The sequence below is a fragment of the Podarcis muralis genome, chromosome 3 (assembly GCF_964188315.1).
Source record: "Podarcis muralis chromosome 3, rPodMur119.hap1.1, whole genome shotgun sequence".
NCBI lineage: Eukaryota > Metazoa > Chordata > Lepidosauria > Squamata > Lacertidae > Podarcis > Podarcis muralis.
This window is the reverse complement of record NC_135657.1, coordinates 59,366,830-59,381,108: the sequence shown is the minus strand read 5'-3', so window position 1 is coordinate 59,381,108 and position 14,279 is coordinate 59,366,830. Positions and strand designations below refer to the sequence as shown.

The window sequence follows — 14,279 nt, the reverse complement described above, 5'->3', positions numbered from 1 at the left end:
ACTGCATAGAGGAGGGGAGCAAAGGTAGCCTTTAATCGGTTTTGCTGTAGCCTTTAATCGATTTTTCTCAACCTGACTTTGATATTGGGAAGGGGGGAATGGACTGCAGTCATGTGGACTGCAGACAAGGAAATGTTTCACTCTCCTCCCTGGTTTATTCCTTTTTGTGTAATACTGCTATGTGAATGAGCATGTTTGAAGTACATACAGTTACACCACATGCTTTGTTCAACCCTAAAGTGCAGTTTTATTTCAGTTTTAGTTACAATTGAGGGAACTTTCTTTTCCATAATTGCACCATCAAACACAGAAGGGGCATGAAGCTTGTTCGCTCCCACCCCTGCCCAGCCCAGTCTCAAATCTTTTCTCTGTCAGTCAGATGATAAATTTCACTGTCATTTTTATTTACAATAAAATAGCAGTATGCTTGAGCTGATAAACTTGTGTTCCCTATAAACACTGCCAACTGTGTTGGAATCTGCAGGAAAAGGGATTCCTTTTTTGATATTTAGCTGTGAGATTACAAGACAGATGTGTGTACAAAGGGAAGGGGTTAAAAAGATATCTAGCTCTAGACAGATGAATGTGGGGTAAAGTATAGTATCTGTATGAAAACCTAACATTAGTGCTAAAATGCTGGAGAGTTGATCAGAACAGGGCATGGAATTATATAGAATAATAGAATAGTAGAGTTGGAAGATACTCCAAGGGTAATCTAGTCCAACTTCCGTGCTATGCAGGAATAGTACAATTATTTTTTATTATTATTATTATTATTATTATTATTATTATTATTATTATTATTTATTATTACTTCTATACTTGAAGATAATCATGGCCATTAATTTCAGTGGATTTATTCTGCATAGGACTAGTATTGGCTATAACCCTTAATTCAAATATTTCTAATGTTTAATTGCAACCCTATTTCTGGCTCATAACAGAGTCTTATTTATTCATTTCAAAAGCTAACATTTGCCATTAAATGACTTAGCAGTGGGTTTTAATAGAAGACGGGTGATGGTAGCATATTAAAATAGTTTTCATAATAAAGAAGAATGAGCGACAAAGCACCCATGTAAGAATCTGAACTGATAACACATTATTTTAGTACCTTTACTAAGAAGTAGAAAGATGATTATGAAGAATGGAGAGATGAAGATAGCAGCCAATATAAAATTATTTAAGATGTCTAAAATTGACTTAATAGAAGTTGTAGAAGGATATCATAGGAATAGAAAAGCCAGCAACCCAATTGTATGTGAAATATATTTCTCACATAACATTTTTGGTGAATATACATTTCAGATATGCTTTGTATCCGCACTGGGTTTGAATAGATGATCAAATTGTGACATGATAAGCTGAGGTATGAATCGGCTCCATATACCTGCACACAGTTCTTTTGCAAATGATTTAGAATTGATTGCATCAGTTAGGTGTCTTCTACTCTCCGTCTAGCAGATTGTGATCAGAGTGAGCCATGGGAAGCTGGTGGCGATGGGACATCCCATTCCATTTCAACCTGACACAATTTCTCTAAGAAAATACCCTCATTAATACAGAAATGGCCATGATGCCATTATTGCATTTCAAAATGAATTTCCTGTGCGCAGGTACTAATGAAAGGCTGAGCCTTAACTAGAGAAGATGCACAAGGGATGCCCCCTTTATCTTGTTGGGGAAATTTAATAATGTATTTTAAAAGTGCCCTTTGGAACAAAAGTGATAACCATGGCTACTTTTCTAGAAAAAGAGGTGCTGGAACTCACCATGAACACCTCCCTTGTTCTCTTAGAACGGCAATGGTGCCCATTTGAGAAATGCTGGAACTGAGTTCCATTGAATTTTGGCTGAAAAAAGCCCTGGTGATAACATATGTAATAGATCAGAAATTAAATATTAACAGTGATCATCTGTGTTGATTATTCATTTTGTTGAGAAGGTTATAGAAAGACAGCCATCCCGTGCCATTCATTGCAATGATATGACATACAATAAAGGGACCTTCCTATTTGCATATAAATGTCACTGCTATTATCTCACTCATCAGCAAACAGCTTTTATTTCCTCATACAGTTGCTGATTTTCCTGGTTAATGGACTTAATGCGCATAAGCGTATTAACATATTGACAAATATAATCCTCCTGGGAGAACAATGTCTCCTCCTGGTTTAGTATGCTGTTTGAAATTGATTCCTAGTCATTTACGTAGCTTTAATTTAGCTTTTGTGGACTTATTCACTGACCTAAAAATAACTTATTAGTACCCTACAAGTGAGAAAACTAGACATGAATTCTCCAAGACTGTGTTGCCCAAGACATTTTGCTGCTTAAGGCAAAGGGCAAGAGGGGGATCCATGAGATAGAAGCTCTCTGGGATGGCAGTTCAATATTATTTTGACCATGGTGATGGACAGTGTCCTCTATCACAGTTGAGTACAGCAGCCTTGTATAGATGGTGCAGGAGTGGGCCATGTGATGCAAACAGCAATCTCCTCCCACACCTTGCAGTTACTCTGTGCCCCTTGTCATATTCTGCCTGAGGCAGTCACTCTACCTAATAGTAGGGCCATTCAGGCTGCATTCAGGTGGTGGTTAGACTCCCCCTCAAAAGAATTTCAGAGGAGTTGTCATTAGCAGGTTGTAGTTAGTGATTAGGCTCAGAGTAGGGGATTCAGAAATATGAATAGGACTCAAGGGCTCACTTCCCAAATCTATTCTAAAATGAGCCCAAATTTAACTGAAATTCAGGACCTTTTGCAAACTCTCTCTAGTACCATTCAATTTCCTGCACTATACAGACTTACTTGATAGCAGTAGTAACAATCATTGGGAGGTGTGGCATTGAGACCTCCACTAGCCTGAGATGCTGCTGATGCAGCAGCAGCAGTGTTGTAGCATTAAGAGCCACGAGGATAATAGTGCTCATGGTTCCCATGTTTTTTTAATAAGAAGCAGATTTGGGAGACACATTGGAATGGGTTTTGGTGGGTTGGGATTGGAAAAATACATATTTTCCCCCAACCCCATTCTGAACAGAGCAGAGAAAATGGTTTTCCATCCTGTAGGTGTAGCATTAGGAGTGGAGTGTCATGTTTGCCATGACGTAAAATAACTCATGCTATACAGGGAAGTTTCAGGGTGGAGAAATGGGGATGTCCTTTTCCACTATCCAGAAACTACTTCTGCTATTTCTCAATGAAGCACTAATATTAAAGGCAGTCATCCACACACCTAGGCCCTTTTCTACTATATAGCACTGAGGATGTTCTAGAAGGGTGAGGCTATGGAAAAATGATTTTCTATTTTTCTTTTCTTTGTTAGGATCACCCTATCCAGGCTGTATGTGACTATTGCCTCCGCCATTATATATTCACAACAACACTGTTGAGTAAATTTGTGTCTGGTCTAAGGTCACCTACTGAGCTTCATGTCTGAGTTATGATGAAGCTAGGCTAACCACTAGGACATTTTAAGCTACACTCACTTTCCAGAAATACTGTTTTCCTTTTGTGTGATCTAAAATTTCTGGCGATCCTTTTCATTAAGTGAGTATTATGGGACAGGAAGGGAAATATTTCAGTCCAATGTTTCCCGTATTCTTCATAGTTTACATTGTAGTTTAATTTGTGGTTTTATGTTCTGATTTTATTCTGTGAACACCTTGAGACGTGGGTATAGGGGAGTATATAATTTCACAAAATAAAATAAATCTACCTACTCACTTTTTTTCTTAATTAAATGTGCAAACACCCTCTACCTTTCTTCATAGGGAAAGTGCCACAATAACAGACAATTATTGCTTATAGTCCCTCTTTTTTCCCTTTTGAAAAAGGTTCATATCTCATTCCCCTACCTACAATTGAACCTACTAGCTGTGCAAACCTGGGAAGCCTGTGCCAAGGTAAGAACCCAACAGTATTTTGTATACTTGGAATATATCTCCATATTTTGTTCGTTTGTTTTTAATTAAACATTTATAGATTAAAAGACTAAGGCCAAAAAGGAATGTAACCAGAGAGAAGAAACAGTCATAACAGAAAAATGACTATAAGGGACATAGGATATGTGAAAGGAATGTAACAACTCACTTGATAACACCCTTTCTATAAAATCTTTTTATTCTAAAACCTAACAGATTCTATAGAAAGGAGGGCTACCTTCATTACTTCCTTTATCTTTGCCCCATCTCCACCTTTTTCATTTGAAGTTACTGGGTTTGAATTACTTTCAGGTACTGGATTGAGTTGATTTTTAAGAATATTCCACCCCCCCCCCAAAAAAAAAATCTTTTAAGTAGTACTGTCTTTAGTTGCTTTGATGAAAATGTTTCTGTGTTCCAGTGTTTCAAAATGACAAGCTATTATGAATATTCTTCTTTCTGTTGGCTCAAAAATGCATCACTTTTTGAATGTTTCCTTTGTGGTAACCTTTGAGTCTTTATGTGTGGTGCTTTTCTGAATGCCATTGGGAATTAGACAGCTGAAATCCCAAGCAACACTTTGAAAATGTATCCTTTTCAAATATATCCATTTACGATTTTAATTCTGTTCTTTATCCAGACCTTAGAAGATTTAATTAGATCCTTACATGGATGCCCTGTAGAGGCTATTTTTATGCTGTTTGTAAACAAGTGTTCTTGTTTAAAGGCCTTAAGAGAGGATGATTCAGAATTTGTGTACCCACAGAAGGGCTGATATTGCAGCTGTTATTTCAGCAAATGACATTTTGCAAAAGACAGATCTGGTGTTCACTTGGTTATTGTGTCTGTTTACATCCTGAGCCTTAACACACTTCTAATGTAAATCTGTTTAAGACTGGGGTGTGGAATTTATAGCCACCTACTTACCTTAATGGCTTCATCTCATTCATCCTTACAAAACTCTTTGGGGTAGATCTATGTTACTTCCATTTTGCGGGTGAGCAAATGAAAGTTGTTCAAGATTATCTGGAAAATACATGGTTGAGTTGGTATATAAACCCAAGTCTGGCACATTAATCAGGAAACCATACTGACTCTTTAATTCATTTATACTTTAAACAAAGTGTGTGTGTGTATGCAAGAGAGAATTGTGTAACTTATTCAATAGTTAAAGAAGCAATTCCCTCCATTCCCTGTTTGTGTTTTCATGCATTATTCCATGACCTCATTAACATTCATGTTCCATACAAGTTCACTTCTTTCTCATCTTTGTTACCAGCTACTGTAAATTCCACCACTCCATCACCCACTGTTACCACTAACATGCCTGATACTAATAGAACTGATAACCAAAACTATGGTAAGAAATTCAATGTTATGTTTCATTTGTTATGTGACTGAAGCTGCAATCCTATACCCACTTGTCTGGAGTGAGCTCCACTGAACTCAGTGGGACTTACTTTTGTATAGGATTCCACTGTAAGACATTTTATTGCCTTTTAAATATACTTGTATATGTCAGATCTTATATAAAGTATCCTGATTGATTCTGCTATATCAAGCACTGCTGAAGTTGCTTTGTGTCAAATTAGTGAAAATGTGGGAGAAGGGAAATTGAACATATTTCCTGTATATATATTTCCTATTTATAACATGACTGGAGTTGTTTTTCCCTTGATTTTCAAATGCTACATGTCAAGATCAGTGACTTGCATCTAGTGCTGTCAGTGCAAGAGTGAAATGGACTTATGCTCAAACAAGAGGACTTCGCATTCCTCTCTTCTCCCCTGCAGCCCTCTGTGCACCCTCAAAATCTGCTTTGGGTGGTTAGGAAATCCTCCAGACCAGATTCTGAGGGGCACAAATAGAGCTCTAGCAGAGCGAAGAGGAAGGTGAAGTCCCATCGTGTGAGTTGGAGTCCTCTCCTACAACATTAGATTCTGCCACTTTCATACTCTGCTCATAGGGGCTTCATTTATGGTTGCTGAAGGGTCAGAACAGTTCAGATCTGCTTGTGAGGTTCATTAACTCAAGCAGAAGCACTAGGAGCAAAGCAAATCCCCTCGGAACCAATCATTGCTTTTCTTTTGAATCATTTCACTTGTACAAAAGACATGGAAAATGTCGCATATCTTAGGATTCTAAATGTGAACTGTGGCCAAGAGTCAAGTGGCATTGGTGAACAAGGTCCTAAATCCAGAGTATGCAGCATTCTAAGATAAAGAAAGAGCAACTAATACTTTTATACCATTTCATACTGCTTTGTAAGTAAAAATAAATAAATTATCAGCAGTAACAAAATACAAAACAACTTAGGAATAAATATGTAAAAACAATATAAATCAGCATAAAAGCAAAGGCCATTTTACAAGAGGCCACACCTTTTAAAGATTACTACAATCAAGGGTTGCCTCTTTATCATTGTTATATGCTAGAAGAGATTTCTCAGCTCTCAGAAAAGATGGGATAGAATCTAAATTTAGAGAAAGACAAGGGGTTGAAATAAGTGGAAGGCTGAGACCTAGAAGAACCAGGATAGAACATGAACTGGAGACCACCAGTGGGCTTTACATCTGAAATATGCAATAAGGACCAAAACGTAGCATAGAAAACTATGGGTGAGACAGTAAAAAAGGTTGCATGACAAAAACATGCCAATGTATTAATGCAAAGTAATACTAGATAAAAATCAACTAAAATGGGTGTTCAAACTTAATAAAGGTCAAGGATATCAAATCAGCCATGGTCATTTCATGATGAAAGACTAGTAAGGGCTGCCTTTAAAATGCTACTTCTTGAACAGTTCTGAGGGGACAAAAATTATCAGGAGATAGCAGATTGACGTAGGTTCTCTTGATAATAAATGCTTGTTGCTTTTTAATTCTAACGTTTCTATCAAGTAGACTACGATAATAAACTGTCCTGTACTTCCCCCCTCATGAAACCTCATAAACCTATGCAAAAAATCTGTTTTAATTTTATTTTATGTTTTTAACGAATGTATATTTGTTAGAATACAGCTATTCTTGTGCAGATGATGGTTGTTTATAACTCATCCTTAAAAAACCATGGGGCCAAGTTATGAATGTTATTGAATGATTTAGGTTGGTGAGAATTGCTGATATTTACAGTGAGCAGAGTAACTACTCAATACCCCTTTTATGTTTTTGATGTCTCTGAATATCAGAGGAGACTCAAAGTTGGTATACATCAGTGAAGTTCCCACTAAATTAAGAGAGAGTTCCTCTGTTTATTCAGTCTCTAAGCCTGATCTGAGGGAGAGGTAATTCATTTTCATAAGTAACCCTTTTGATCTTTTAACCTTATGGCTTACTATATACAGACCTGCAGGCAATGAAAGCTCCTGCTACAGTGGTCTTCAGAGTCAAGAGAAGTTCAGCTGATTCCTCTCAGCCAATACTACAAGGGCAGGAAGATTCTAAGATCAGAGGCGTCAAAAACATAGGAATTATTTCAACTCCAATAGTATGGCCTGTGAAGCAGAGGCCTCTTCATGGCAGTAAATCTGCATCAATTGAACAAAGTCCAGAGAGAAAAAATGCACCCAATTATTTTATCCCAACAACACCAGAGGTCACATCATCTGCTCCTGAGGAGCAGTCGATATCTCAAGTGAATATCTTGGGTCCTTTTACAGAACAAGTAAACATAGACGAGAATTCTTCCTTGAAGTACTCCATCTTTAATAATGTTTCAGGGCATTCTAAAAGTTTGCTAATTGAGAGTAGTAACCAAAGAGAAATACCAACTATCCCTCTTGATCATATCAGAAACATGGTACTCCCTCTTCAACAGAGTGAAAGTGTTGACAGAGAGCCAATATGGACTTGGGCACCTCAGTTAGAAGATCCTAAATCAGATTCTTTCTTTCCTTCTCTGAGCAAGAGTATCTTTCATCAACCCACAGAGAATACTCAGTGGTTGTTATCAACAAATAGTTACACATTCTCTTCTGCTTATAAATATGCTTACAATTTCTTACAGTCTTTGAGTGAAGTTGCAACATACAATCAAGCTTTTTCTGATATTTCAGAAGAAATGCTTCCATCTCTTTCTGTCCAGTCTTCTTATACCCACCGTATGCAATTATTTCAAGAAACAAAGGTAGACTTACTAGAAAAATCACTTGGAAATGTCTACCTGGAGCCCACAAAGAGAATTCTACAAGAGGATTCTATTAGAAATGGGTTTTATATTTTTGGTGAACTGCAGCCTACAAAATTTAATTACATCAAAGACTATAATTCAGTACATTTTAAAAAACAAGTTTTTAAACAGAGTGCAAATCCCTCTGGCTCCTTACAAAACATGAAAGCCTGGTTTCCAGATGTTGTGCCCATAATTCAGCCAACAGAAGTTTTCCTGCCAGCAGAATACAGTACAGAATTGCAAAGTTTATCAGCTGTTTTACCAAAAAGAGACACACACTCAGAAATTCTACAGACTGTTTTTGTTTCACCGTTGTATCATGGAACTTTCAACACTGCCCCTTTAAAAGGTGGCTTATTTACATTTAGACCTCTAACTGAAGAAGAGGTGGTAGAGGCCTCTTCTCCAGAAGATGAATTTGAACTCCCAGATACATTTCTTGCTTATACCAACTCCATGTCTCTTTCCTTAATTTCCTTGGAAAATAAGGTTCCAGGATCTGGACATGTAGAAAACAGTGAACCTGATAAACCACATAATGACATGACTCTTCCCACAATTGATTCTAAACGGATGGATAAAATCAGTAAGTCCTGGAAGCCTGGTGACTCAAGTCATCCAACACAATATGTAGATAATTGGATCTTGGGAAAAGATCCTCTAGTGCCTTCTGAGGACTCTACAGAAAGGTGGCAGCTCTTCTTCAGCCAGTCAGTTTCTTCCCTAACAGAAGGAGTGTTACTGCCTGCCACAGAAACAGATGACATCACCATGCAAACTACCCCTAATAATAGCACAGTGGACCATGGAACTGAACAAATAAACACTTCTACTTCTGTGTCAGAAAAGAATAGAGAGAAGCATAATTCAGTTGTTCCGATACTCTCGTCAAGGATTTCAGAAAGTATGGAAAGAACATTTCCACTGGAAACAAAAAGAGACCTTCCTCTTAACATAAGTGTGTCCATGAACGATGAATCTCCACTTTATTTTCCTTTGACTTCATTAGAAATACCTGTGATTCAGCCTTCCATGCATTTGCAAATAAGTACTTCTGATAGGTTGTATGTCAAGTTGAAAAGTACTGCTGTGTTAGCCACACAGCAAATTTTGGATAAAACACAAGCTGGCTATATAATAAATACATTCCCTTATCATACTGATCTATTAACACAAACTTTTAAGCCTCCATGTACAGAAAGTGCCTGTACAGTTTCAGCACTGAGTCTAATAAATGTGCAGTTTGGTAGCCACTCAGCAGCACTGATGGTGTCAACACCTTTAATCTCACGAAGTCTTCTAAGTGACCTTGGTCAAAATTCTCCTGATTTGGGCTATTCATGGAACGCAGTCCTAAATGTACAAACAAGCCCACTGAATGAAAGCCATATAACTGTCAATGTAAAACAACCTTTGGAAGATTCAGAAAACAAACGTACCCCTTCTCTTCAGCTAGAAAATGTTGATACAGTTGTTGGCGATGTGGATCATGAAAGTATTAAGCCTAATATAGAAGCTACCATTTCAGGAGAGGAATCAGTTTGGAAGATGCATCTCTTTAGCAAGCATACCTATAGTTCTGCAAACAAAGTATTGCCCTCCTTCAATCCTAGTAACAATTATGCTACTGATTTGTACATTTGGACAATTTCCCCATCTTTTGAAGACTTCCTAGATTATGATAAAACAACAACCCACCATTCCTTTTTGGAACCAACAATTTCACTGGTAACAGATGTGATAGCAGAGTCACCTCCATTTCTTGAATCCATTATTCATTTTAATGAAAGTACCTTAAACAACACAAATGTCACAATTGGAATGACACTTCTTCATAATTTGCAAACCCAAGGCTCAGTGGAAAAGGTGACTCATGAATTTTTTTTGTCCAATGTGACATCTAAAGCAAACCAAAGTATTGTAGCCCACACAACACTGAGTCCTAGCACCAGCTCTCCCAAATCTTTGTTGTCTTGTTTTTTATGCAACATCTTCATTGACCGGGACTGCCCGTGTGGACCTGAGGTCAAGCACAGTATGTCAAAGTGTGAAAGTAGACGTAGAAAACAATCACCCATCTGTTAGATCGTGTAGAAATTGATTTAGAATAACTAGGACTAGACTAGACTCCACACATAGTATTGTAAGCCTTTAACAGTGTGATCCTATACATGTCTACTCAGAAGTAACTCCCATTGAGTTCGGTGGGGAATACTTCCAGGTAAATGTGTATAGGAATGGAGGCTAAGTGAACTTGATTAGGAGTGCATTTACACCATTTTAAAAAAGATTAGTAATGATAATATAGATCTTTAGTATGTAACTCTAATCACTATCATCCCATCTACTAACTACAAAAACTTTGAGGAGACTATTATGACAATCTTATATATTTAATTCACCTATTCTGCCCATGCACATTTTGGTTTGTTTCTCTGTGTATACTTGTGCATACAGGCATATATTTTATAAAGAAAATACAGTTTGATCAAATGTGGGGCTGCTTGTGAGGCTTTTAAGTTCCACCCACCCAGCCTTTCTTCATTAGGGTTGCCACATCCAGGGATACACAGAGCTAATTTATGTATCTTTCTCCCTCTCTGCTTGATTCGGGGAGAGGAGAGAGAGAGTGGAGAATCTATGGATGTTGCTACACAAACACAGCTCTGGTCTGAGCTCCTGAAAACATTTCTGGTTTGATTTTTGTTTACCACCAGAACATTGTTGAATGTATTCAACAAGGTAAATCAAACCCTAGCAATTATACATCAATACAGTTATATTAAATTGCTTAGATTGCCCCTTGATATTTTACAACAGTTAGAATATCATCAAAACAAAAGAAAATAAACATAATTTCAAATAATAAAATTGTATCTTAAGAATCCTTTTGATTTTGTCATTTTATAGTCTCCTGAGAGATGCTAGAGTCTTCTATACTAACCTCAATGAAACATGTTTTCACTCACCATGTGATACATCTTAAACAATTTAGTTCTACTTTATAGATGGTTTATTATAGCTTTTCTATTAAGTATGATATAATTTATCATGTATTTCTGTATCTCCACCTAACCTAATTGCAGAAGTATTTTTCACTGAAGCAGAAGTGTGATTTTCATAGAAATTGGTTCATACATCACTGAGGGCTCATATAAGTGTCCAAATATATGATGTGACAGAAGACCGCCAGTAGTGTTTGGTTCAGCAAATGCTATTAATCCAGTCCAGTGTGATAGTGATCCATACATTGGGGGTTGGGGGGGGGATCATAAGCACTGTCATATTCATTGTGGGGAACCTGTACATCCCATGGGTTTTCCTTCACTTGTAGCTTCACTCACAGGTTCTAGACTGTTCAATCACTATTATGGAACATTATACACTCCCATTCTAATAGATAAGTTTAGGCTTTTTCAGTTGGTTATTAGACCCTTTCATATTATTGCTTTAGTGGAAATGGGGACGTAATCCCTCAGATGTTTTAGGCCTCCATCGCACAATAGTCAGGTTTGATGGCAATTGTGGGCCACAGATTTCCCATCTCAATTTAGCTTAGGCAGAGAGATAGTGATTGGCCCAAAATTGCCTAATGAGCTTCATGGCTTAGTCAGGATTTGAACCCTAGTCTCTCCCAGGTACTGGGCCGGCACTAACCACAATTCCACATTGATTGTTGTCACTTTTGCCATGAAGGATCAAATTTATCTCTGTCTTGAAAGTAAACAGACTGCCACAGCTGCACTGTGTCTTTTATGTTACTAGATTGGTATCTTCAACTATATCATGTTTTGAGTCACTGACTCACCTTATCTGGCATAGAGCAATAGGCCCTATTATACAAAACAAGACAAATTTTTGCTTCAGGGACGTGAATATTTGTAATAGATCATAAAAACAGCCAAAGGAGGAGTTTGCAATTTGAGTGATCATATTTTAAATTCTGATTTATTTATGTTTTACTATTGATGCAATGGCCCAATATTTGTAAAACATTATCTTTATTAGTATAATTAAAAGATAATTTAATCATCAACATATTTAATACTTAAGGTAATTGCTAAATACTAGTTAACTGTTACCACAAAACATAAAAATAGTAGTTAATAGAACTGTTAATTATAGCAATGTTATATAAGCTTTCTGTTAACCTGAATGATGCAAAGTTTTTCTCCTTGGCTTTTATTATGAAAAGCCAGAGTAAATCTATAGTTGCAGGCAAATTTGACCTATTAGAAAACAAAATTTAGGTTTAAAAGTTGGTTGGGCTACGTGGCAGCAGTCTACTATTTCAAGCATTACCGGCATCAAGATTTAATGGCATAGTTGACAATGTGTTTTGATTGGTTATTTTATCATTGTTCCAATTCTATCTGGTGATACTGGGTTGCAGTCTTTGCACATCTAAGCTTCATCTGCTCACGATGAAAATAATTGAAACTTGGATATAGTCTGACTAAGCTATGGGTTGCCTCCAGTGAAGATGTCTTGTTCGTGCAAGGACTTGCATTTGTGTGATAGAATTTCCCCCATCTCTTCCTGTGCTCACTTTCCATCTCCCCAATATGCCCTAGAGGATATGGGGAAAACACTTAGAACAGATCAGGGGTGGGGAGAATTCTGTTGTATGAGTGGAAATCCTTTGACAAACTGGACAAGTTCATTGGATACCACCTTATATATTTCAATACATTTTCAAACAGGTTTTTGCAGGCTGCTATAAAACATGTATCATGGTTCTAACTTTTACAATGTTTTTGTAATATATAGGGGGACTGTTCTACAGAATTGCCATTACTGTCTATACTTCCAACCTTGAATCAGAGTCAAGTGTTCAGAATGCAGTTGCAGAATGGGTAAGTTAGGCTTTTCTATAAACCTCTTCCTCTGCTCATTATTATTCAAATTCAATTTAACAAATACACAATTCTAAACAATGCACATGTTAGAACTTAGAAACTTATTCTGCAAAGCATGCTGTAATGTAGGGATGTTTCCGGAATCCAGTACCCATAGGCCCCAGCCAAAAGTGGTCAGTGCTCAGAAAATATGGGAGTTGCAGTCTGACAGCATTTAGAGGGCAACAGGTTAGCCTCCCACTGTAATGGCTGGGGTGCAAACAGTTCTCTGTTGCAAAGCTGTGATGTAAACAGTTGTTTTCATATTTTGTATCTGCTTATTTTGTATTGTTGGACTGAGAATGAATATAGAACCTACTTGACTGCCTCATATTGAAGCAGAATGGAAGGATTAAAACCATCAAATGCAAGTTCCATTAAAGAATTATATTTGGAGAATCACTACAATGCCTTCACAGTTGCTCTGTTCATGGGCACTCTGTCTGCATCCTTGGTTAACTTGACCAAAGCAACTGCATTTGTAGGATAACAGCTTCCATAAAGTTTGTCCAAAAGTGGGGATGACAACATCCTTCTGTGACTATCACTATGCTGTAAAATCTGAGATCTCTCCTTTTCTCTAACCTGGATTCAGTATTTTATGGCTATAGTGAGGGTACAGACAGGATAAAGTTTTGTACACTAGTCCCTACGTGCAGAGTCCTTTATATGCCTGTGATTTCTTCATTGTTGTCTTGCTGTATTTGTCAAGAATGGATCTCTGCCTTATTTTTCCAGCATTTTTAAAGATGGTATTTTTGCTATTACTGACCCATCGCTCAAGACAAAAATGTGGTGTTCACTCTGAATGTTCACACAAGGTCACACATACAAAATTGGCACAAAATTGCTTTTCTCATACAACACTGTAATGTTAAAGTGAAGGCAAAGCAAGATGTACATTTCTGCCATATAGTACATGTCTTTCAACCTTTATGATGTTGTCCTTTTGTTTTCCAGCTAAATCGCACCTTTCAGAATTGGAATTACACTGTATATGTGGTCAATATAAGGTAAATGCTTGCTACGAGTGAAACAAAAGACAAGTTACCATTCTCTTGGGTAAGGTTATTTCCCCTCAAACTTTAACATTTGTGTCTCTTGTTTTGTAGCGTTCAGCTGAGTACTGTGAAAGAAGGAGTAAGGGAAAAGAGAAGCACAAATGATCAAAGGTAAAATTATGTTGATGGGCTCCAAAATAATTCAGATAATCTTGTTAATTTCATCAGGTGCTGAAATAATTGTTTAGAATGTGACGGACAATTTACACTTAACCTGGTAGCAGT

At 37.2% G+C, this 14,279-nt stretch overlaps 2 protein-coding genes across 4 annotated transcripts in view; both read left to right on the top strand.

The window, feature by feature from the left end:
* Positions 1-14,279, top strand: part of ADGRG6 (adhesion G protein-coupled receptor G6) — a 101,384-nt gene that overhangs the window by 44,649 nt on the left and 42,456 nt on the right. For 2 of the 3 annotated variants that reach the window (XM_028723567.2, XM_077925938.1), the window contains exons 5-9: positions 3,839-3,907; positions 5,205-5,285; positions 12,866-12,951; positions 13,954-14,006; positions 14,106-14,165. In XM_028723567.2, the coding sequence (XP_028579400.1) occupies positions 3,839-3,907; positions 5,205-5,285; positions 12,866-12,951; positions 13,954-14,006; positions 14,106-14,165 (349 nt within the window). The remainder of the gene's footprint in view (positions 1-3,838; positions 3,908-5,204; positions 5,286-12,865; positions 12,952-13,953; positions 14,007-14,105; positions 14,166-14,279) is intronic. The other variant, XM_028723568.2, reaches the window with a different exon arrangement.
* Positions 6,298-10,904, top strand: LOC144327258 (uncharacterized). Its single transcript, XM_077925939.1, has one exon. The coding sequence runs from the start codon at positions 7,280-7,282 to the stop codon at positions 10,178-10,180; it is 2,901 nt and encodes a 966-aa protein (XP_077782065.1). The 5' UTR covers positions 6,298-7,279; the 3' UTR covers positions 10,181-10,904.

Coding starts and splice junctions, on each gene's coding strand:
- LOC144327258 (XM_077925939.1), top strand. CDS start 7,280: ATGAAAGCTCCTGCTACAGTGGTCTTCAGAGTCAAGAGAAGTTCAGCT.